Source organism: Onychomys torridus, chromosome 1 (assembly GCF_903995425.1).
Source record: "Onychomys torridus chromosome 1, mOncTor1.1, whole genome shotgun sequence".
NCBI classification, from domain to species: Eukaryota; Metazoa; Chordata; class Mammalia; order Rodentia; family Cricetidae; genus Onychomys; species Onychomys torridus.
In genome coordinates, this window is record NC_050443.1 from 175,849,192 (window position 1) to 175,874,680 (window position 25,489).

General features: G+C 42.1%; 2 protein-coding genes across 9 annotated transcripts in view; one reads left to right on the forward strand and one right to left on the reverse strand.

Moving 5' to 3' along the window:
* Positions 1–591: 591 nt before the first annotated feature.
* Positions 592–24,365, reverse strand: Dclre1a (DNA cross-link repair 1A). 7 transcript variants are annotated; one of them, XM_036173301.1, is made up of 10 exons: positions 23,815–24,365; positions 22,467–23,447; positions 19,664–21,301; positions 16,600–16,733; positions 15,879–15,997; positions 14,083–14,223; positions 12,353–12,498; positions 11,192–11,346; positions 2,431–2,572; positions 592–1,074 (listed from the first exon to the last, which is right to left on the reverse strand). In XM_036173301.1, exons 2-10 carry the CDS (start codon positions 22,933–22,935, stop codon positions 914–916), a joined length of 3,105 nt encoding a protein of 1,034 aa, XP_036029194.1. In that variant the 5' UTR covers positions 22,936–23,447; positions 23,815–24,365; the 3' UTR covers positions 592–913. The 7 variants fall into 7 exon arrangements, with proteins under 7 accessions (XP_036029194.1, XP_036029185.1, XP_036029201.1 ...); XM_036173292.1 differs by having other exon boundaries at positions 23,775–24,365; XM_036173308.1 differs by lacking the exon at positions 23,815–24,365 and adding an exon at positions 23,624–23,752.
* Nhlrc2 (NHL repeat containing 2) overlaps positions 23,998–25,489 on the forward strand; it is a 56,845-nt gene continuing 55,353 nt past the window's right edge. Inside the window, exons 1-2 of one of the 2 annotated variants that reach the window (XM_036173363.1) lie at positions 24,208–24,251; positions 24,284–24,513. In XM_036173363.1, the coding sequence (XP_036029256.1) occupies positions 24,336–24,513 (178 nt within the window). In that variant the 5' untranslated portion in view covers positions 24,208–24,251; positions 24,284–24,335. Of the gene's footprint in view, positions 24,514–25,489 lie in introns of both variants that reach the window. The other variant, XM_036173355.1, reaches the window with a different exon arrangement.

Consider the following 25,489-nt stretch of genomic DNA (forward strand, 5'->3'; position numbering starts at 1 on the left):
ATTCTTCTATTGATTGAAAGATTTTGTTTGAGTATATAAGCTATAGAGGAAAAGAGAACAGGATAATAAAGAAGGAACCCATCAAGAGAGTGTGTGTGTGTCTTTTTTCCTAATCCCCTCAGATAAAAAAGTCTTAGCATATGCCAGCACTGTGGATTCCTTTGAAACCCTGGACTGTCTGGAGGCTGGTCCCCCAGGCAGCGATTCCAGAGGTCGTGGGGGAGGAAAGAATGAATCCAGGGCATGTAAGGCATATTTAAGGATATGAAACTTTTGTATAGCACACACCCGGATGATTGATGTGTTATATACTTGTCAAAGCCCACAGAATGTGACCACCAACAGTGAATCCTAGTGCACACTGTTGACTATAATTATGATGTCAGCATACAGTCATTAATGTTGATACATGTACCATTCTGGGAGAGGATGCTATAAGAGAGGCAATAATCATTATGGGGCTTGACTCATATGAACTCTGTACTTTTTATTCAGTTTTGCCCTGAATATAAGAGTTTTTAAAAAATAAAGTCTACTAAAAAGAAAATAAAACAACAAAACCCATCATAAGATGGGTTAGCAAGTTCTATATTAATTTTTATTTGAGTGCATATGATATAAAAGTTTTATTTCATATTACATAGATAATGCTTCTTGTCTAGTATCCATTACCATGAATCCCTTTGGTTTCCTCCCCTTAGGCTGCTGCAGATGACTATCGCCTCCACAGAGGAGAATTAAAGGACCTGGGAAGGTCCCTGTCCCTCAGGACATTCAGTACCATGGATACATTATTCAAAGATGAGTGAGAAACAGTCCTGAGATTGTTTTCATAGAATATATTTCATGTTCGTCTAGACTTAAATATTAACACCTGCTGAACGTAACTATTGCTGACTCCTCTGTGACAGCATCAGTATCCAGCTTCCAATTTCCACTCTTTAAAGTATTTCTCCATTGTGTTCCGAGACTTAAAGGAGCCGACATTTACAGTGGGTATGATTTTCTGTGGTTTCAGCCACTGGACAAAACGTTTCATTTCTAGGTAGCTGCTATGTTCACTATAGGGAATTCCTGTAAGATCAAAGGGAAGAGATTATTTACTAAAAACCAAAATAATAAAAATAAAAAAAGATAGAAAAGCAATCTAGGATATTGTTTAAAAACTCTGGTGCTTTAGTTATGATAATAAAACGATGTCTTTATGATTAATAAAGATTAAGACATTAACATAACATAAAACTTGGGGCACATACACACAAAACTCCCACAAAAGTAAAAAAACCACTACTTTTAAATGCACATACTTAAAATATGCAGTTTTAGAATTATATTTAATTTGGATTTTCTGCCTCTAAACTAGTGGTTCTCAACCTGTGGGCTGCGACCCCTCTGGGGGTTGAACAATCTTTTCACAGGGATCACTTGAGACCATCAGAAAACACAGATATTTATATTATGATTCATAACAGTAGCAAATTACAGTTATGAAGCAACAACGAAAATGATTTTATGGTTGGGGTCACAACATGAGGAACTGCATCAAAGGGTTGTGGCATTAGGTGAGTTGAGAACCACTGCTTGAAACACTTCACTCGGCTGTGGATTTGAGGAAAACTGAGGAAACATGAGGAAATGGGAAGAATGGCAAGCAGGGGACCTTTGGTTTCTAGTGTAAGCCAATGGCAGTGCCAAGCTTTACCCACATAAAAATCACGAAGTAAAAACAGAACTCTAAAAATCCCTTTGTCTTTTTACAGTTAAAGTCCCATGGAGGAGGGTCATGAGGGTCCTCTGAGTGAGCTAGTCCTCAGTGGTCTGCTGACACAGCACATGTCTACTACCTACCATCAGGGCACTAAGGCAGCTTGGAGGACAAGGTAACCTTCTCCCAAGAGCACAAAGGCGGCTGCACCAGCTGTCACCCCTGAAGTCACCACATCTAAGCCACCACCTCCTGCCACAACCTCACTCTTCCTGTCAGCTGACCTGGGTATCAAACCACAGCATTGTCCTTTCAAGTAACTCTATCATTTCCTCTAAGTACCACTAACTACAGATGCAGTGATCTGCATTAGCAGCATCAGAATATCGCCAACTCTTGTCTGCCGGCTTCGAAGAGACTGGAAAGGAATTCAGCGCTATTGAGAACCTGGAAACTCTAGAGTTGCTAAATTCTTTGGTTCTTAATTTTATAGTACTTTTAAGGAACGAATAGTAATAAAAACATTAAAAGTGAGAGATTCTGGACCAGAGAGATGGTTCAGTGGGTTAGGATACTTGCTACAATGTCTGGTGACCCAAGTTCAATCCTCAGGACCCACATGGCAGGAGAGAACCAACTCCTGCAGCAGTCCTCTGAGCTCCACATCTACACAGGGCATATGCGCACAAATAAAGACATGTAATGAGAACTTTGAACCATCTTACCATATATTGATATATTCCCTTTTGTCTGGGGAGTAATATCCGCTATGTTAGTTATGCTGTTAGAATGTGTCCATCCTGTAGGTCGAAAAGCCAAAATCTGATTGTATTTCCCACCACACTTCTTCAAATGACTCTGTAAGCCCTGTTAAATAAAAACAGTGCATTGATTCGCTGGTCAGTGTCAACAGAGACAGACCGTGTGGGAGTAAGGGGCAAGATTAGAGACCAGCATTGACAATCAGAAAGTTAAGATTGTCGTTAAGACTGGTGTGCAGCAACCCACGGCCATGCTTCTAAGGGGACAGTAATGGGAAACACATACAGCTTCTCTTTTTGACTTTCCTAAACAAGCTAAGGCAATGTCTGGAAAAAAAGTACGATGAATCATCTGAAAGCTAAGAAATGGAGTTAAATGAATTATGACTGAGGTAGTTACAAAACCCCACCTCTTTCCAAACCCCACATACAGAGACATTAATATTGATAACACTAAACATAAACGCAACATAAGCCTTTGAGTATAAGCTGACAGGGGACACAGAAAGCACCAGCTAAGAGTGGCACTGTCCTCAGTACAGACCCACACTTTAGAAATGTACCATAGCATTCCTCTTGGGCCTTTGCTTTTTACCCCTCAAACATGAACTGGATCCATCTTCCATCTTCAGGCCACTGTAATCAGAAGTAAGGTCACTGTCCTATTGCTGTAAAGAGACACCACAATGAAGGCAACTCTTACAAGAGGAATGCTTAACTGGGGTTTGTTTATAGTTTTTAAGAGGCTTAGGATGGTGTCATCACAGCATGATGCGCACATGCATGGTACTGGAGAAGTAGCTGAGAATTCTACATCCTGAACCAAAAGCAGAGAGACTGGGGCCTAGCATGGGCTTTTGAAACATCAAACCTGCTCTCCCTCCAGTGACACACCTCCTCCAACAAAGCCACACCTACTCCAACACAGCCACACTGTCTAATCTTTTCAAACAGTGCCACTCCATGGTGACTAAGCGTTCTATATATGAGCCTATGGGAGCCGTACCTATTCAAGCCACCACATTCCCCTCTCAGACCCCAGTGTAGCCATATGATAATGCAAGTGCATTTAGTCCAACTTCAAAAGTCCCCACACTCTATCACAGTCTCAATAATGCTTCAAAATCCAAACTTCAATGTGGTGGATATTGTGTTCCCTGAAATATTGTGTGTTCCCTGAAATAAACAAATCTGGGGTCAGAGAACAGACAGCCACTAGAACAAAGCCAAAAATGGTGGCTAGAAAATGGGAAGAGTAAGCTATAGCAGAAGTTGGGTGGTAGTGGTACACGCCTTTAATCCCAGCACTTGGGAGGCAGAGCTATCGGATCTCTGAGTTCAAGGCCACTTTAGAAACAGCTAAGCATGGTGACCCACGCCTTTAATTACAGAAACCCAACCTTTAATCCCAGGGAGTGGGGGCAGAAAGAGAAAGGTATATAAGGTGTGAGGACCAGGAACTAGAAGAAAAAGCATGTAGTTAGTTAAGCATTTGGTTGGTTAAGCGGTCAGGCTTTGGAGCAGCACAGTTCAGCTGAGATTCATGTGGAAGAGGACTCAGAAGCTTCCAGCCTGAGGAAACAGGATCACCTAAGGAACTAGCAAGGTGAGATAGCTGTGGCTTGTTCTGTGTCTCTGATCTTCCAGTAAGCACCCCAATAACTGGCCTCAGGTTTGATTTTATTAATAAGACTCTTTAAGATTCATGCTACACTTCAAAGTCTCTTCTGAGACTCATACCATCTCTTAACTGTAATCCCTATAAAATAAAAATAAAAATAACAGATCACATACTGCCTGTTAGCATTCTGGACCACCCAGCACACTGACAACCAATAATCACATGACTCAGTCAATAATAGGCTGTCTTGAAATCTCCTCTGCCAATGCCATTGCCATTAATCTAAAACTCTTTAGAAAGACTTTTTTTTTTTTTTTTTTTTTTTAGGACAAGGGAAAAGAAGCCACATTCATTGCCAAAATATCACAAGAATGGTCTCTAGGCCATTTACTTTTATGCTTTCCCTCTGAAACTTCTTGGTCTGGGCTCCCACATATCAAATCACCCTCAGCACTATCTTCTATGCTCCTCCTAGGATGGCCTATTAATCCTTACTTAAAGTGTCCAACTACTTTTCTAGTCCAAACTCCCAAAGTCTTCCATATTCCTCCAATAAACATCAATACCCCTGTCTCTGGTACCAACTTCTGTCTTAGCCACTGTTCTATTTCTGTGAAGAGACACCATAACCAAGGCATTTTTTTTTTTTTTATAAAAGAAAGTATTTAAATTGGGGGCTTGCTTACAGTTTCAGAAGTTTAGTAGTTGAGAGCTACAACCTAATCCACAGAGACAGAGAAACTAGGTCTGCCATGGGCTTTTGAAACCTTAAAGCCCACCCCCAATGAAACACTTCCTCCAACAAGGCCACACCTTCTAGCCCTTCTCAAATAGTGCCAATTCCTGATGACTATGCATTCAAATACATAAGCCTACGGGAGCCACTCTTATCCAAATCTCACACATGCTCTTCTTGTAAGTGTTGAGTAAAATAAAGCATCTTAGCTAAAGTCATAACTACAGCATTTCAAAAATCTCTTGAAGAATCTATTCCAGCCAGGCGGTGGTGGCGCAGGCCTTTAATCCCAGCATTTAGGAGGCAGAGACAGGCAGATTTCTGAGAGTTTGAGGCCAGCCTGGTCTACAGAATGAGCTCCAGGACAGGTTCTAAAGCTACAGAGAGAAACCTTGTATTGAAAAAACCAAAAAAGAAAAAAAAAATCCATTCCAAGTTAAATCTTTGGAGGGCAGGAGGAATTCAGCTGAAGACGACAGTGACATGAGAATGGGAAGGGTCACAAAAGGGATTTTTTTAAGGTCAATACTTTTGGTTTTCTGATTGAAACCTAGGATTTCAAAAGCTTAGAATGAGTTAAAATTCACTTTGTTAATAAAATAACCTTATTATCGTGTGTGTATGGGTATATGGGTGTGTGTGTGTGTGTGTGTGTATGTATGTGTATGGGTATGCGTGTGTGTATGTGTGTATATATGTGTGTATATGTGTGTATGTTTGTGTATGTATGTGTGTATGTGTGTGTGTATGTATGTGTGTGTATATGTGTGTATGTGTGTGTATATGTGTGTATGTGTGTATATATGTGTATGTGTATATGTATCTGTGTGTATGTGTGTGTGTATGTGTGTGTATGTATGTATGTGTGTATGTATGTGTGTGTGTGTGTATATGTGTGTATGTGTGTATATATGTGTATGTGTATATGTATCTGTGTGTATGTGTGTGTGTATGTGTGTGTATGTAGGTATGTGTGTGTGTGTGTGTATATGTGTGTGTGTGTATGGGTATGTGTGTATGTGTATATATGTGTGTATGTAGGTATGTGTGTGTACGTGTGTGTTCGTATCAATGCATGTGGGGAACATGGGTATCTTGCTGTCATGTTCTGCCCTGTTCCCTTGGCCATGGCCAGTCACTGAATCTAGAGCAGGCTGGTGGCAGCACGGGGGAGGCAAGCACTCTCACCTAAACCTGGCTTTTTATGTGGGTTCTGGAGATTTGAACCCAGGGCCACATGTCTGCACAGCAAGTCCTCTTATCTGCTGAGTCCTCTTCCCAGCACCAACCTCCCCCCAACTTCCTTTTGTACCAACCAAAACCTTTCATTAATGTGGAGTAAATACAAATATATCTATCCTGAAAAACCCATATTTCTAATCAACTCCTAAACCTTGATATTAAGAGCTGTAGTTACAGACATTTAAGTTTCCATGACATTCCTGGCATTGTAAATTCTCAAGTGTTTGTTTTGGTTGTTGTCTTAATGACTATTTTCCCTCACTCTGCCCTCTAGAGGGAAGGAAGTCACAGTAAACAGAGACTGTGGATAATATACATAGTTATGTGCATAGTGGATAATATATATAGTTATATGCATAGTGGATAATATAGTTATGTGCATAGTGGATAATACAGTTATGTGCATAGTGGGTAATATACATAGTTATGTGCATAGTGGATAATATAGTTATGTGCATAGTGGATAATATACATAGTTATGTGCATAGTGGGTAATATACATAGTTATGTGCATAGTGGATAATATAGTTATGTGAATAGTGGATAATATACATAGTTATGTGCATAGTGGATAATATAGTTATGTGCATAGTGGATAATATACATAGTTATGTGCATAGTGGATAACATACACAGTTATGTGCATAGTGGATACTATACATAGTTATGTGTATAGTGGATAATATAGTTATGTGCATAGTGGATACTATACATAGTTATGTGCATAGTGGATAATATAGTTATGTGCATAGTGGATAATATACATAGTTATGTGCATAGTGGATAATATACATAGTTACGTGCATAGTGGATAATATAGTTATGTGCATAGTGGATAATATATATAGTTATTTGCATAGTGGATAATATACATAGTTATGTGCATAGTGGATAATATAGTTATGTGCATAGTGGATAATATACATAGTTATGTGCATAGTGGATAATACAATTATGTGCATAGTGGATAATATATATAGTTATGTGCATAGTCCCATAAACTCGAGTCTAGTCTGCAACATCTACTACCAACGTATCCACAGCCATTTGTTTCTTCAAACTACCTGAAGAATTAGATGAGACCAATTTTTGGTTCCTAGGAGACAAATCAGTTATTCTAAAAATAGCATGTGATGTAAACCAGTGCTACAAATAGAAACCTATGGTTACATGAGCCAAATCTACAGAGAAGCGGCCAGCAACCACTAGCTGTACATTAACTACAACTGCAGGACTGTTCTCATGAGGAAGTTATTATAAACAATTTAGTCAACACAACATCCCTGATGTATGACTGTCTCTCTCTGTTTATTAGTAACCAGTTTGTAAGGAAACCACCTTGGTAATATCACCAGTTTCCTTCAGGATGCCAATAATCAACCATATAACACCTGGAAGACCTTGGGATGAGCCAGAGTATGAATTAAGTATCATGTGCAGCATTTCAGGCCTAATTTTTAGATATGAGGGTGAATGTGTCTGTGAATGTGTTCAGGGACATGTGTGTATGTGCTTGTGGAGGCCAGAGGGTGATCTTGTGTGTTGTTCAATGGGATCCATCTATTTTATCCTCAGCTAGCTGGCCAGGGAGGCCTAGAGATTCACCTGTCTGTCTTTGCAGTGCTGTGACTACAGGCGCACATTATGTCTGGCTTTGAGGTTTTTCTTTTTAAACATGGGAATAGAACTCAAGCCCTTGTACTTGAAAGTTAAGACTTTACTTCTCCACATTCCAGAACCCTTAAAGATGCCCTGAGCACCATGAAAACAAAGAGCCATATGTCTGATGCAGTACAAATATTTAGGGTTAGTAAAGCTGGCTATAATCACTAAAACATAGGGTTACTATAATCATCAGATTCTACTCCTCTGAGTTTATAAGACAAGAAGGCTTAAAAAATGTCACATTACCTGCTCATGTTAAGGGAGGATGGGAGAGGAAAGGGGTCATGGTTCACTCTCTGGAACCTCAGAGCCCCCTCTTTCAGGGGTGCCAGGAGAGATTCCACCTGCCTGTCTTAACTACTTTAGATACCCATCATCAAAGAACTCTAAAAATAGCCTTTTCATAAAGGATTAATTTTTTAATATACACTCCCAGAAGTGGTAAGATATACTCAGTGAGGATTAAAAATCTAGACAATGGTACCAGGTTACTCCCTTTCCAAGGACACCAGCCTAAATAGTGCTCAGAATAAAGGCTTCCAAATCTTAAAGCCATTTGAATTCCTGCATAAAAACTATACTTGAGCTTGCAGTTGCCTCAAGATTTATTTCTGTTGAGGTCTGGAATGATGGGAAGACAATCTCTAAAGGAAGGCCACGAGGATCAGAAGAGTCTGGAGCTGCTGGCTGTGCAGGAGTCTTCAGTCTTCTCTCTGAGGACAGCTGCTGAGAGACCCTCCACCGATTACAGCCGCCTCCCGTGCGGTCACCCGTGCGGTCACCCGTGCGGTCACCCGTGCGGTCACCCGTGAGGGCGGGCGTCTCCCTAGTCCCCGCCCACAACAAAAACACTCATTCTCTAAGGAACTCAAGCGCTCTGGGTGTCCTGCTTCCGCAGTACCATGCTGCATCTTCATCACAGGGAACCCAAGCCTCTGCAGTACCATGCTGCCTCTTCATCATAGGGAACCCACACCTCTGCAGTACCATGCTGCCTCTTCATCACAGGGAACCCACACCTCTGCAGTACCATGCTGCCTCTTCATCACAGGGAACCCACACCTCTGCAGTACCATGCTGTCTCTTCATCACAGGGAACCCACACCTCTGCAGTACCATGCTGCCTCTTCATCACAGGGAACCCACACCTCTGCAGTACCATGCTGCATCTTCATCACAGGGAACCCACAGCTCTGCAGTACCATGCTGTCTCTTCATCACAGGGAACCCACACCTCTGCAGTACCATGCTGTCTCTTCATCACAGGGAACCCACACCTCTGCAGTACCATGCTGTCTCTTCATCACAGGGAACCCACAGCTCTGCAGTACCATGCTGTCTCTTCATCATAGGAAACCCACACCTCTGCAGTACCATGCTGTCTCTTCATCACAGGGAACCCAAGCCTCTGCAGTACCATGCTGCCTCTTCATCACAGGGAACCCACAGCTCTGCAGTACCATGCTGCCTCTTCATCACAGGGAACCCACACCTCTGCAGTACCATGCTGCCTCTTCATCATAGGAAACCCACACCTCTGCAGTACCATGCTGTCTCTTCATCACAGGGAACCCACAGCTCTGCAGTACCATGCTGTCTCTTCATCACAGGGAACCCAAGCCTCTGCAGTACCATGCTGTCTCTTCATCACAGGGAACCCACACCTCTGCAGTACCATGCTGTCTCTTAACAGACAGTGCTCTGCTTCTGGTATTCATTTCTTGACCTCTCCTTTGCTTAGTCATTGTTTTGTTTGTTTGTTTGTTTTGTTTTTTCTTTTTTCCTTTTACTTCCAGGCAGCAACTGCCAGTGTTAAAATCACTAAAATCAAAATGTTAGTCTTTTCACAAAACCAAAGTTGTACAACATTGCCATTAGCAAATTCTAGAACATTTATATCCTCCCCAAACAAACCTTGTACCACTAGCAGTCACTCTCCATTGTCTTCCTTCCAAACCCTGGCAATCACGAACCTGCATTCTGAGGTGACAGACTTACATACTCTGGGTATTTCACATGAACCAAATCATATAGTACATAGGAATTATGTTTGCCTTTTTTTTTTTATCTTGCACATTTTCTCCTAGTTTGTACTGTAGCATGTATTATTATTTCATTCCTTTTCAAGCTAAAGAACGTTCTGTTCTATGGATACATTCCATTTTATTTATTCATTCACTATTTAATGGGTATTGGAGTTGTCTGTACTTTTTTGGCTGTTATAGCTCATGCTACCATGAATATTTAAACATGTTTTCGTTACTCTTAGGCAGGGCTGGGATATGTTCAGGACTGACCAGGTCATCACCAAACTGAATGTAAGGACACCATTTCACAATCCCACTAGCAGAGCACAGGGTTCAAATTTCCCTAACCCTTAACCAGCAGCACTTACTGTCTTACTATAGCTGTCCAAGTGTGTGTCAAGGGGTTATTCCATTGACTACTCCGCCCTGACAATCTGCTCAGAAGAAGCAAACTGAGTGGGGAATAAAAAATGCTGCCTGTTCTCCAGGACAGCACCACACATCCTCCTGAATAACCAGCATCTTCTTTCTGAGACTCTCTACCAATTTGGCAACACAAACTTAAAATGCTCACAGGGCTGACTCAATTAATTGGCAATGTGCAACCCCTGCTGTGGTTATACCTGAACATTTGTGGATTACGAACCCAGGAAAATAGGTCCTAGAACTGTACTTTCATCTCATGCATCAAGGTATACAAAGAGAATCCCTGCTCAAAGAGCGAGCATTTCTTTTCTTGATATCTTATTTATTATTGGTAAGGCACAGGCTTGCTAGCTTAAAAAGCATCAAAAAAGCTACTTCATAAACACAAAGGCAAAAGCAAAGCTGCATTATTGTGTCTTATATTCTAAATCATGTTTATTATAAAACATTAATACATTATAATTATATATAATTATATAATTAAAAATTATAAAACAATATCAGATTAATAGTTTGACACTGGCAGGTGTCAAAAATGTTAGAATATGGAATAAATCTTAGAATTTAAATCTGAGAAATAGGCCTCGAAACCAGTGACATGTCAGACGTTTTATATGACGTGTTCTTGTTTATACCTGGGGACTCACCCACACTAACTCATTCAGTAGACACCAGCATCTAACGAGTAGGGCTGGATATCAGGACAGGCATGAGGAGATAAACTCACAACTGTCTAACTCCCTCCCTCACCCAGAAAGGACCAGAAGTCTGGATGGCCAGAGGGCTGCAGGTGTTTCTATTGTGTTCCTTCCTTTGGGCTAACCCTCTAGAGTCCTGGTGGGCATGTGAATACTCTACCTTTGTATTTACTCACACAGAAAAGCTAAAAACAAGATAATATTTCCCTTGGGGGAGGGGCAACTTCATTCTAACAGAATTCCTTAGCGTTAAATACAGATAAATACCTTTCCCAGTTCATCCTGAAAGACACACATCTCTAACACTTACCTTAAAATTAACTTGCATCATTGGGAGGAGGTGAACCACAGAATTGCACATATCTGTAGTTATGAGGGAACTGACTTCTGGTATATTGAAGCAATGCAAAGTTTTATATTTTTCTTGGGACATGCCCACCTTTGAGCCCAAAACACCAGCAATGGCTGTAGGCAAAGCAGAAGATGAAAAACAATAAAATCATAGCTTGTTAAATAAACAAAGTTATAACCTACTCAAATTTTAAAATAAGAATTTACCAAATAAAAGACAAATTCACAGAAACACACATCCACACTTTAATCACAAATAGCCAAATGACTTTGTTCATTAGCTCTGTGGAATTAACAACCTGAAGGCCAAAGCAGTCTTCTGAAAGTCTAACTCATTTAAAAACTACAAAAGAAGTGTGGAAAGCAGAGACACTGAAATGTGTGCTCAGTGGTTAAGAGCACATAACGCTCTCACAGAGGCCCCAATTTTGTTCCCAGCATTCTAGCTGGTGGCTCACAACCACCTGAAATTCCAGCTCCAAGGTAATCTGATGCCCTCTTCCGGCCTCTATGGACACCTGTACTCAAGCACAGAAAGACACACACATGTACACATGGTTAAAAATAAAATCATCATAAAGAAGAGAAAGCAGCAGGGAAAGAGCTAGATGGAAAGGACCACATTTGGACATGTTAACCCTGGCCTTTCACTTCATCTTTGAAGTTGACACAGCGTCAGCTTATTCAAGAAGAAGTGGGGAGCACTCTGCAGAAACAAAACAGCATACCACCCAGACAAACTACAGGAAGACAGAGCAGTCACTCACGAGTTAAATTGGTCTCTGACAGTTTGCTAGTGCTTACTACAGGGAATGATGCAATACGGCTGTGCAGTAAGCACCTTTCAAAGCTAATTAAGATCACAATGCTACACAGTTTTGCCGACAGTCTATAGACATAAGTGTGAACATAAATGCACTTATCAAATGCTTCCATAAAGTTTAGTCTTCTGGCTTAAATGTTATCAAACTCTATCCGTTTTCTCTCTAACTTCAAAGAGTAATACTAGATCATTTCAGAAAACAATATCAAATGCAAGAGTGGAGACTGAAAGGGGCTTATGCAGGAGAATCTGATCTTTATAATATATTAATGCGAATTAGATACCGCTACCACCCACCGAGGAAGACTTTCTCCTTTCCGATAGAGTAAGTGCCACAGACAATGAGAGCACGTGGGTTTAGAGTTACAGCCTCGAAGGCCACATTGATGGCAAACTGGATAACCTCCTGCTGAGATGGGAAGGTGTACTCTGGGCTGCAGTATCTGCAACAAGGAGAGGCCATTCTTAGCAACAGGAGTATGAAAGCTGCAGCTCTGTAGAAGAAAGCAAACTAGCAAATCACAAGCACCAGACGCACAACAATTCAAAGCACACAGACTCACGCTGCCTAGAGTGAAAAAACCTATTTCCAGTTACTGCCAATTTATGGAAGAATAATAGTTTTTCAATATACATTTTAATTATGTCTTTATCATCCTCAAAGAAATTTCCTGTTTGAATACTTTTTCTCAATAAGAATATTTCTACCCAGTTAACCACTTTATTTATGAATGATAAAACTCAGTATCTATTTTTAAATCTCAAGTCACTATCAAAGAAAATATAACTGAAAGAGATTTTGTTTGTAGAAAAGAATTCTACAAAAAACAAAACAACAACAACAAAAAACAAAAAACAAAAAAACCCAGGGGTTACAAGGCTATTCTTCCAGGGGACCTGAGTTCAGTTCCCAGCACCCACATCGGTCAGATGCCAACCTAACCTGTGACTCCAGCTCCAGAGTATCCAGTGTCTTAGGCCTCCACCAGAACTGTACTCAACTGCATACTCATACAGACACATAATTAGAAATAATAAAAACAAAGCTTTTAAAAATACAAAAGATCTTTCTCTACCCAGTTACAAAAACACTTGGTGAAAGGCTGGCCCCAAGCTATTATCTGCATATGTTTTGAGATGAAAAGTATGATTTTGCCAAACTGTAACTCACTATAAACACCAAACAAATGATTTCTCATGACTTTCAGATTTGTTTTTGTTACTCAACCATCAAATGGGAAAGAATCTCGGTCCTTTCTCCTATGAAAACTCACAAGGAAATTCAGAATCAGTGAAGAATAAAAAGATACTTCTTTGACTTATCTATTACTTAAAGTACAAAGGATGAAATCGTCACTGTGAGCAAACTGGCTGTGGGAAGACTGGTCCTTGGTGCTTCTGCTTTCTTAGAGAGACTACCTTTTACTAAAACATCTCATCCACAATACTTGAAATATTTAAGAATTCCCCACAAATCAGTAAGTTATTTTAATATATGATATACAGTGTATATCACAAATATATACAATTTCTGTTGATTATATCTTAAAAAGCTGAGACCACATAATTTAAATATAATCTCTTATGCAATTATATTTGCATCACTGAAGGATTCAAAGGTGCCACTTATAAGTTACCCTTTAAAAAATGAACAAAAGTAATGCCAATAATCATAAGCAAAACTGCATTGTGGCCTGTTTCCCACAATTATACCCAATAACTACATGGACAATTCAGGAAAATAGTAAAAAAATAATGTAAAGGGTGTTTTCTTAAAATTTGACCCTCAAGTTTTCTTTTTTTAGTAACAGGATTGTCCTATAAACATTAAAAAGAATAAAACCAATAAAAAATATGATATATATTTCTTTTAGCAGGTACAATTTTTTTAATGACATCCTTTTGATAAACACTCCTAAAAATAATTGGCTGTAAACCATCATTTTAATTATCTAAGGAAAAGCTTCAATTACCCATCAAATGCAGAGCAAAGCTCTCATTGGGAAGAGAGAGAACTCAGAACTTACGTGGTGTCTAAGTAGAGCGTGTGGACTTGATGGCCTGCAAGAAGAGAGCGCTCCATGCTGGGGTCTGCTCGGAAGTCCCCAGTGTGCAGTATGACAGTGCCGTTAGGGAGACGGAAAAGGACCATGACAGCACCTGGACAGCTGGACACAAATATCTCAGAGGAACATGCAGAGCACACACAAAGCACTTGGAGCAAGGGCACTTCTTTCCGTGTCAACCAGAGAATGGACGTTATGAGCTGAGCACAGGTGTGCAGGGGAGGCTACTCAAGTCTCAGGTGCACATTCCTAAGAAGGTCCTGTTTTCAGGACAGGTCAGCCTCTAAGCCCTCAGGACTTATCAGTTTCTGTCTGATAAAAATACTAGCTTGATCAAGCACTTTATGTGAACTATGTGATCTGTGGTAAATATTCCGAAAATATCAGAACTCAAACTGGCGATGAAAAAGGGAATACTAGCAAGGCTAGAAGACAACTTCTCTTTTTTCTTTCTTTTTTTTAAGACTCTAACATTAGATTGGCCTGTGTGGTGATATTGTGTTCCCCAAAATATTGTGCACCCTAATAAACTTATCTGGGGTCAGAGAACAGAACAGCCACTAGATACAGAGGCCAGAAAATGGTGGCACTCACGCCTTTAATCCTAGCATTCCAGAGGCAGAGATCCGTCTGGATCTCTGTGAGTTCAAGGTCACACTGGAAACAGCCAGGCGTGGTGACACATGCCTTTAAATCCAGGAAGTGATGGCAGAAAGCAGAAAGGTATTTAATTTTAATGTTATGAAACCCTTTACAATTTTCTACATTGAGAGAAAGTATGTGTTTATCCTAGGGAAGACAAAAGGTATTTAAGGCGTGAGGATGAGGAACTAGAGGCTGGTTAAGCTTTTAGGCTTTGAGCAGCAGTTCAGCTGAGATTTACTCTGGATGAGGACTCAGAGGCTTCCAGTCTGAGGAAACAGGATCAGTTGAGGAATTGGCAAGGTGAGGTAGCTGTGGCTTGTTCTGCTTCCCTGATCTTTCAGAGTTCACTCCAATACCTGGCTTCAGGTTTCATTTTATTAATAAGACCTTCTAACAATTCTTGTTACAGGCCTGGACTTCAGCAAATCTAGATTTAGTCTTTCTCTTTTCTCCAAATGCCTGTTATCTCTATGGAATAGGCTCACATCTCAGAAAGAAGCACAATGGGTAGCTGTGTTTGAGCAACGTGAATCATGATAGCACCTTACACTGGGAGACAGATCTGGAGAAGGAAAAAGAGGGAGGAAAAGAAAAAGAAAAAGACAGGGAGGGAGAGAGACAGAGAGAGAAAATATCACCTATTTCCATGGAAAAAGAAAGACTGGTGTCTCCAAACCTTTAGAGTCTAAAATTGCATGATTTTTTTTTTTTTTTTTTTTTTTTTTTTTTTTTAGTTTAAAATCATTTAGTTTAGGGTGGGGAGCAAGGCACCAATCCTCAGGTATCCAAATGGAATATGAGATTTTACTTTATGTAAACTATGCTAAGGAAAATGGAAAACTTCATTTTTGAAGAACAGTAACAAAATACTTTTTAAAAATATAAAGTGCTGTAAGTTGACATTGGGTTAACAACATGGGTTAGATAACAGATTCTCTTTACATTTAATCTGATACTAAAATTTTTTTTTTCAAAAGTAGCAATAGGATTTACTCCAGTTTAAGAACCAAGTTCTTTAGCACTCAGCTCTAGAACAACCATGCCACTATTTTCTTTGTGAACACTGTTTAAAACGGGCACCTTGCATGAGACTGAGGGGCCGGCCTACTTACTGATTGGCATCCAGCAAAACCACCTTGACACCGTCCACTGTACACTCAGTGTCCATCGGCAACTGATGGATGTACTGTTCTTGCACACGAAGCTTCTTCTTCAACAAATTGCCAGTTATCTGGAGAACGGTGAATTTGTGCTGGTGTTGTACTCACACCCAGTTAGAACCATGCTATCTCAATCCCCACTGTGATGTGAGTGAGTTCTCCACATCAGGAAAGAGTCTGTGGCATAGCCAGGTCACCCTTCTGCTTGTTCACCTGGAGAAGCTCCATTCCCAGCAGGAGGCACAAACTGCTTCCTCACCTGGCCGCTGCCCACTACTGTGGGTTTATTTACCCCATGTTTCTTCCTGCTATGTTGCAGATATTCTGAACCTGGCTGAGGAGAGAGTCTGAGGTGCCGCTGTCATAGTACTAACCCCACCCAAGCTCATCTGTGAATGTTACCTGCAGATGCTACTAGCTCCCTAGAGCTATGTATCTTGTCTCATATTTACTTAGGCACTCAAAAAAAAAATGTTTACTAAGTGAAACTTGGGTTATAGAGTATACTGTGAGACCATTATTGTTCTCACATAATAAAATACACTTTAAAAATAGGTTGTAACTGTTGAATTGCTTTTACATGCAGGATCCATCTTCTCCACTATAGTCTATTTCTTACCAAGCTCATCAGTCACAACATTCCACAAAGACAGTTCAGAACACTAAAACTTACCTCACTACAATAAATTGGCAGTGTGAAGTCCTTGGACAAGCCGGCGTAATGATCAGAATGGAAATGTGTGAGGAAATAGGCCGTGCAGCCTTCAACCTTGCCGTACTGGAAAGCATCCACAGTGAAGCCAGTTCCTGCAACCAAATGCCCCGCGGTGGGATGAGCAGGAGCCAAGACAGGCAGCCTGGGTTCCTCTAAAGACCAGGGCTCCCACTCTGCAGCTCTCACTTAGTCCTCAATTTAATTGTGACTGACTTAAAAACGCACATTTACGAAGGCGAGAAAATTCCTGTGTCTACTAAATATCCCAGTGTACAGACGTGAGAATAGTTTCACCAGAAAAATTAGTTGAAAGATCCAATCATTTCTTTGCCCTAATTAATACTTTTGCAATGCTGATACTGGGGGGGTGGGCAATTGAAACCTCTAATTTCTGCAAAGCAATGAAAGGAGAATGGTTTAGGACTCCCAAACCAAGCTGGGCGGCAGTGGCACTCACCTTTAATCCCAGCACTCAGGAGGCAGAGCCAGGAGGATCTATGTGAGTTCGAGGCCAGCCTAGTCTACAGAGTGAGATCCAGGACAGGCACTAAAACTACACAGAGAAACCCTGTCTTGAAAAAAAACAAAAACAAAAACAAAAACAAAAACAAAAACAACAACAACAAAAAACCCCAAACAAAACAAACCTCCCAAACCATGAATTTCCAATGAGGGTGACACTGATACACTTCTCTGGGGTCAAAAAAATGGCTGGGGCCAAAGAACTCAGAAGAAAGTGCAGTCCTCCAAAGGGTCAAAGTGAAATAAAAGACAGACAGTGGTGTCTACAGTCCCTGAACTTCCTTTCAGGGTAGTGGAGGAGTAAGGAACCAAGAAGGAATTGCCTCAAGAGTCTCCCCAGAGGGACAATAACAAAAATGAAGTTGAGAAATACGGATCTAAAATGTGCTTATGAAGAAACAGTCAAGTGTGCTGACAGGTAAATGCAGGTAAATAAACTCAACCTCACATTTCTGCTGAGGCCATCAATACACAGAGCACTAGAATATAAAAGCATATCGCAATAATCATTGAAAACAAAACATCACTGAAGCATTTGTATGCAATACTGAGAAGCTGAGTACATGACTATTGTTTTATTGTATACTGTTAAAGGGTTAGTGGTTGTTTTACTGTATACTGTTGAAGGTTAGTGGTTGTTTTACTGTATACTGTTGAAGGTTAGTGGTTGTTTTACTGTATACTGTTGAAGGTTAGTGGTTGTTTTTTGTTGTTGTTGTTGCTTTTGTTTGTTTGTTTGAGCTTTTGTTTTCTGTAGCTTTGGAGCCTGTCCTGGACTAGCTCTGTAGACCAGGCTGGCCTTGAACTCACAAAGATCCACCTGCCTCTGCCTCCTGAGTACTGGGATTACAGGCGTGTGCCACCACCGCCCGGCTTAAATGATCTTGGTATATGGCTCTGACTGGCCTGGTATTCTTTTTTGTTTGTTTGTTTGTTTTTGTGGGGTTTTTTTTGGGAGCTGAGGATGGAACCCAGGGCCTTGTGCTTGCTAGGCAAGCGCTCTACCACTGAGTTAAATCCCCAACCCTAGTGGTTGTTGTTTATTGTATACTGTTGAAGGGCTAGTGGTTGTTGTTTATTGTATACTGTTGAAGGGTTAGTGGTTGTTGTTTATTGTATACTGTTGAAGGGTTAGTGGTTGTTGTTTATTGTATACTGTTGAAGGTTAGTGGTTGTTGTTTATTGTATACTACTGAAGGGTTAGTGGTTGTTGTTTATTGTATACTGTTGAAGGTTAGTGGTTGTTGTTTATTGTATACTGTTGAAGGGCTAGTGGTTGTTGTTTATTGTATACTGTTGAAGGTTAGTGGTTGTTGTTTATTGTATACTACTGAAGGGTTAGTGGTTGTTGTTTATTGTATACTGTTGAAGGGCTAGTGGTTGTTGTTTATTGTATACTGTTGAAGGGCTAGTGGTTGTTGTTTATTGTATACTGTTGAAGGTTAGTGGTTGTTGTTTATTGTATACTGTTGAAGGTTAGTGGTTGTTGTGTATTGTATACTGTTGAAGGTTAGTGGTTGTTGTTTATTGTATACTGTTGAAGGGCTAGTGGTTGTTGTTTATTGTATACTGTTGAAGGTTAGTGGTTGTTGTTTATTGTATACTGTTGAAGGTTAGTGGTTGTTGTATTGTATACTGTTGAAGGTTAGTGGTTGTTGTTTATTGTATACTGTTGAAGGTTAGTGGTTGTTGTTTATTGTATACTGTTGAAGGTTAGTGGTTGTTGTTTATTGTATACTGTTGAAGGTTAGTGGTTGTTGTTTATTGTATACTGTTGAAGGTTAGTGGTTGTTGTGTATTGTATACTGTTGAAGGGTTAGTGGTTGTTGTTTTATTATATACTGTTGAAGGGTTAGTGGTTGTTGTGTATTGTATACTGTTGAAGGGTTAGTGGTTGTTGTTTATTGTATACTGTTGAAGGGCTAGTGGTTGTTGTTTATTGTATACTACTGAAGGGTTAGTGGTGTCTTTAGGAATAGAATTCACTTCCCTGCACACTTTTCTATGAACTCATCTGTGAAGGCATAGGCAGATATCCATTTAAAATATACAAAACCAGGGAAACTTAAATCCTGATATTGCTCTAAAACTGGCATTCATGGTGGGTCCAGCTTGCTATACTCTCTTCTTTTAGACCACTGAGCACTGTGTATCTTCAACATGCTTAGAAACTGGCTTTTATTACGTTTGTACTGATGTCTTATCTTCTTTCAGGTTAAATGAAATCTCCACTGTTCACTGGCCTTTCTATAATCTATAATAGCTACCTAGTCATTATAGCACCATATATAAATGTTTAATAAAAATTTGGTAATAATGAAGAAAAAATAAAAAAAACAAAGCCCCAATCCTGTTAAAAGACTCCTATAGTATCAAAAAGAGCTAAGAAAACATACACTGTATACAAATTATTTTGACTCTATCCACTCAATGACAAGGAAGGTGGAGTTAGACACTGCTGTGTGTCTGCTGAGAAGCTGAAGTTAGTATTTCTACTTACCAGGGATTCTCTTATAGAACGGACATGTTCTCAATTCCCTTGCACCAGATGACTCTGAAATGTTCCCGTTCCCTCTCTGTGGCCTGCCATGAGTCCGTCTTACAAAGGCTTTGCTCTTATTTAAACCGACTGCTCCCAATTCTGGATCTTTGATCAGGTGACCAGACCTCCTCTGATCTGTCCCTTCCCGTGGTGAATTTGACTTTTTATGTCTCTTTCTTCGATGTTGGGCCCTCTCTCCAAACAGTTCCATAGAGTGCTGACTCTCATTTAAATTCCCCAAATCCAATTCTAAATCACTTAGAGAGTCCTCTGCTTTCCTCTTGCACAGCCGGGGCCTCTTTTCCTTAGGACTCACAACTGGATTGACCTTCGGCCCTTCTAATGCACCTTTCCTTGGTGACGTCTCTTCTTGTCTTTTGGGTGGTAGTCCAAAAAACACCCCTATATCCATTTGCTTCATTGCTTTCTTAGAAGGCTGGCTTGCATTGCTCTTGGGTCTGGGAGGCGATATGCTCAAAGATTTGGCAAGGGGCGTACTAGAACGCCTTTCTGCTTTTCTGTAGGCACACGCCGAGTTAGCAATGGTAGCACTTGAGCCCTTACTCTGTAACCCTCTAACTTGACTTTGGGTAGGATGCAAAGGTAGGCCCTCTCCTCCTTCCTTTTCAAGTGGTTTTGCAATGGCACTTGTACGTAATGGCAGAGAAATTTGATTACCAACAGCTGATGTTTCAGCTTTCTGTTTCTGATGACTCGATCCAAGTGAGTGAAATTCCCGCTCAGCAGGTTTAGCTTTAGTGGTTTGGTAGTTAGAAGCTAATGCAGGTGAAAACAAATGAAAGCCAGCGTCTGCGGATGGCGGGTCATCTTGGGAAAGCCTGCTCTCAGTGTGGGAGAGAAGCTGGAATGAATCCTGCAGGACATGGCCTTTATACAACCCACTGGACTTAGCCTGAGTTACCGGGCTTTTTGCTGTGGGGCAGATGCCCTCTCCTGACTTTGGGAAGGGATCATGGAATTTTTCAAATATGGCAGAGTCTTCTTCTTCTTGGCTGCTGCCTTTAGAGCTTTGGGTGAAAAACAGTTCCTGCTGTGAATCGTCTATGTCATAAGTGTCTTCATCTTCATCGCTCTGCAATGGAGAATAAGAGATCTCACAGCCCTCACAGTCATTTTCTGGTGATGGCAAACTCTGTGAGCCACTTTGGCTGTTTAATGCATCCTCAGCAAGTGGCAAACCACCTCCCACAGGCTTGTCCTTCTCAACAAACTCTGTACGTTGTGGAATGAGTGACGTTTGAGAAGTCCTAGAAGAGGGAATCTTTCTATTGGTTTCAGCTGGAAGCTGAGATGTTTCTAGACACTGTATCATCAACAAAGAATCATCTAAAACTTTTGTTAATTTCTCAGTTTTCAGATGTACAGGCCATCTTTCCTCAAGGTCACAAGACGAGTCTGGCTTTGCTGCAGTGAAATGTCCAGCCAGCACGTGTGATTGGATGCTGAGAGAAGCTGACCCCTGTGATGGGCTGCTGAGAGGTTCATTGCTAGACCTACTTTGAGCAAGCAGGAGGTGAGTGTATTTCTTATAATGAGAAGGAATTGTGGAGGTACATAGAAGACCCTCGGGACACTCTGAAAATAATTAAAAAAGAAAAGCATTTTATACAGTAACTTTGACAGTGCCAACAAAGTAACCTCTAAGCACAAAAACCATGGGTCCCATTCTATTTTTTTTTTTTTTAAACAGTTTTTCTAAGTAGCCCTGGCTGTTCTGGAACTCGCTCTGTAGAACAGGCTGGCCTCCAACTCAGAGGTCCGCCTGCCCCTGCCTCCTGAGTGCGCCACCACTGCCCAGCCAACTGTGGGCCACCTTTAAGAACTACATCAGGGGCTGGAGAGATGGCTCAGAGGTTAAGAGCACTGACTGCTCTTCCAGAGGTCCTGAGTTCAATTCCCAGCAACCACATGGTGGCTTACAACCATCTGTAATGAGATCTGGTGCCCTCTTCTGGCATGCAGGCCTATGTGCAAGCAGAATACTGTGTACATAATAAATAAATAAATATTTATTTATTTATTTATTTAAAAAAGAATGCTATGGCTAACTGCACGACAGCTGCTGCCAAGGTTGACATTAAAACACCAAAAATTAATCCAACAGAGTTTACAAGTACTATTTGTTACATTTAACCCAGATGCTTTTAGATTGCTTTTCAAATCTTCTCTTCACAAGAAAATTAGAGATACAAGTCATAACTCATTCTCCATATAATCTAAGTAGAATTTTCTACATGTTAAATATGACATTTATCCTAAATTATAATAAAAACATGGCATCACTTTGTTGCTGGCACATTTTTATGAGAATTTGAGTCATCTCAGACAACCTTCTAGTTCCTCTTTCGGCTACTAACTCGCATGATGAGTACAACATACCCACATTTAGAAACCAAATGTGTTTATAATTCCTATCTAATTCTAAAAATGGGATAACAAATTGGCCCGGTTATTTAACTTGTAGGAATCCTTATCCATAAAAATGTTAATGCCATCTACCTTATATGGTCCTTGTCAAGTAAGAGAGAGCAGAGTGAAAGTCCTTAGCTCATCCAAAGTTCAGCGAACATTTATGGGAAGTAACTGAGACGCTGGGATGTGAGATGCTGGTATGCAGGCTCAGTCAATGAAGTGCCTGCTGTGCACACAGGGCCTGGGTTCAGATCACCAGCCCTTCAATAAACAAGCATGTTTTTATCATCCCAGTACTGCAACAGGAAGGTCCCTGGGCTTTTCTTACCTGTGTCAGAGATTGGTGGAGAATCCAAACACTCAAAAACATGCCATCGGGGCGTCTGGCCTATCAGTGAGGAAAAGGGCATCTGGCAGCTTGGGCAGTGTCCGTCATAAACTGGACGGACCTTTGGGGACACGTGTTTGTTTCTGTGAGTTCTACAGTGCTGCTTTCTTGGAGTAGTCTCTTTGCTTTGAGACTGCTGAATCTCACTGCTAGGACTTGAATTCTGACTGGAACCTACAGTAAGCTGACAGTCTGTTTCTCCAAGGCATGCCCTGTGGTCCTTCAGCTTGTCTTTATCTTCTGTGGTTCCTTTTTTGTTCCTTTTTCGTTTTGACTGGTATCTCCCATCCGTTGCTTTTCCAACAGATTCTGGATTACTTTGAGAACAATTATTTGGATGTGCTGGTTTTGGTTTTCTTTTAGATTTATATTCCCAGATGTCTTCTTCCCAAAACGTGTCTTCTAACATGGCAAAATGGTTATGAGTACATTAGTCTTTAGTGAATTCAGAGTCCTTTTTTCTTGCTACAATTTTTTAATAGGAAAAAAAAATTAACCAAAAGCCAACTAACTTGGTTGGAATCTAAACCTTTGGTGATGATTATATTGCCAGGCAGCACACTTAGTACCTGTGAACACCCACTGTTCCATTTATACCACATAGATTAAGAGGACCTACCACAGGCTAACGCCCGCATTGTTCTCTTTACATTGTGACACTGTTGTATCAAGCATTTTTTTTTTCTTTCCCAAGACTTCATAAAACTAAGAATCAATAATGCCTTGAAAATTAAGCACGGATGAGAAGTACAGGCCCAACAGCTCCATCTTAAGTAGGCTCCGTGTTCACTACTGAACCAGTCCCGGCACAATCAGAGGTGTCGGTCACAAAGCTGCCCAATGGACTCGTGGCTCATGGACAGCCAACCTGCTTCAGTTTCCCGGGTCACTCCACTTCTTCCTCCGCCACAGGTTCAAACCCTGCACCGTGAACAAAGTTCAGACATGTGAGTTTGGAGAGGTCAAGTACAAAAAACTCCCGCAGGCTCCTCCCCGTCCCTTTGGGCCTGGGGGAAGGGCGGTGAGGGGGTCTGAGACTGTGCTCAGGTTAAGCACTGCCGGCTCGGAGGCCTCCCTGAAGTCCCCGGTGGGTGCACCTGGCCCGGCAGCCGGGGGACCGCTGCAGCTGCCTCCCCGCGCCACCTCCCCCGCTCGCGGGACATTCCATTCGCTCCGGCACTTTCAGCACTCCCAGAGTGACAGGATACACTTTTTTGTTAACACAAAACCACTGGCCTCACTACTTACAGTAACTACACGTCTCCTCTGAGGATTCCTAACCCTTTACCTTTCGGGTCTGTCTCGGCGGGAACCGTCTCGCTGTCACTGCCGCGCCGAATCGGCTGATGGCAGTGTAAGAGTGGGGCACCTGTTTCCCTAAGTCTGCACTTTTTAAGTTGCACTTAGTTATTTGAATTTTATTTGTGTTGGAAATCCCGTGAGGCTTCAAAGGGAATGGGGCCCCCAGCCCCTCTAGAGTGCGACCCCCGCGGCCTTTCCCGTGTCGAATCTGGCGCTCCGAACGTCCAGGCTTCGCGGCGGCCCTGGACCTGGAAGGGGCGGGGTGGGCAGAGCCGGAGTTGGATTGCGCGCTGGGGAAGCGCGGCCCTTTGGACTCGGGCGTCTGAACCGAGGCTGAGAGAAGACCGAATTGTGAGTGGCGCAGATCCGGGCTGGCCCGGCCCGGCCCAGGCGGCAGGGCGGCGCGTGTGTCCGGCCCGCGCCCGAGCCCGGCCCGCGCCCGAGTCCGGCCCGCGCCCGAGCCCGGCCCGCGCCCTCGAGCCCAGAGCCCTCGGGAGCTCGCACAGCATGGCGGCCCCCGGGGCGCGCAGCGCGAGCCTGTCGGGCCTGCTGCCCGCGCAGACCTCGCTGGAGTACGCCCTGCTGGACGCCGTCACCCAGCAGGAGAAGGACGACCTGGTCTACCAGTATCTGCAGAAGGTGGACGGCTGGGAGCAGGACCTGGCGGTGCCCGAGTTCCCGGAAGGTGAGGGGCTGGCGCCGGGGGAGGGGCCGCTCGGGGCCTCCCCTTCCCGGCTGCTGTCTGGGGCTCGGGTGCCCTGCGATCCGCCCGCGTCCCCGAGGTGGTGCCGACACACGGGGGTCGGGGGACCACCCTGGAGGGCGAGGGCCAGTGTTTGCATCTGTTTTGAGTCCTGCCTGGCCTCGGGTCCAGTGACTGGAGTGCCCAGACCACCCTTCTATCTGGTTTCTCCAGCTTCACCGTCGCTCGACCCTGTCGATGTTCATCGATCGCTCTCTCCGTGCTGCATAGACGGTTCTAAGCCCTTTGGGAGAGACCTTAATGTTGGTACAACCTACAGGGCGCTCTTATTGTCTTGTTTCACAGTGAAGGAAACCGAGGCACAGGAAGGCTAGGGAACGTGCTGCCCTTCTAGGAACTTGTTCATCTAGAGTTGAGCCACATTCCACAGATTGGATGCTTCTCTAGCCCTGCCGCTCGTTCCCACGTTCAAAGTGGCGGACGTACTGAGTTTTAGAAATTGGAATCAATTTTAGTTTCGTAGTCAGGGTTGAATCCTAGCTGTGGGAACTGATGGGATACACGGAAATAGATACTCCCAACAGTGTAGTTTAAACAAAATGCTGCCTTACCTTTGGTTGGGGTGTCATTGTTTAGCTTGCTGGTGTTGGCTTGTATCCTGGCCTGACACTGAAACCACATGCATAGTTAATTGGCTCCTGTGGCAGGGTTCACGTTTCTCCCTAAGGATGTATCAGTCAGTACCTCATCAGGCCCACAACAGTCTTGAATGTCTTTCTTACCCTTTTGACTTGAGAGGGAGGGGCTTCCTCCCTCCCCCTTTATTATTATAATGGATTTAAAATACTGTAGAATTGCAGCAACAACAACAACAACAACAACAAAAAATGGCTCCATGGAGGTTTATCCCATTAGAGAGACTTCAAAATAACAAATACATATATACAGATGTATACAT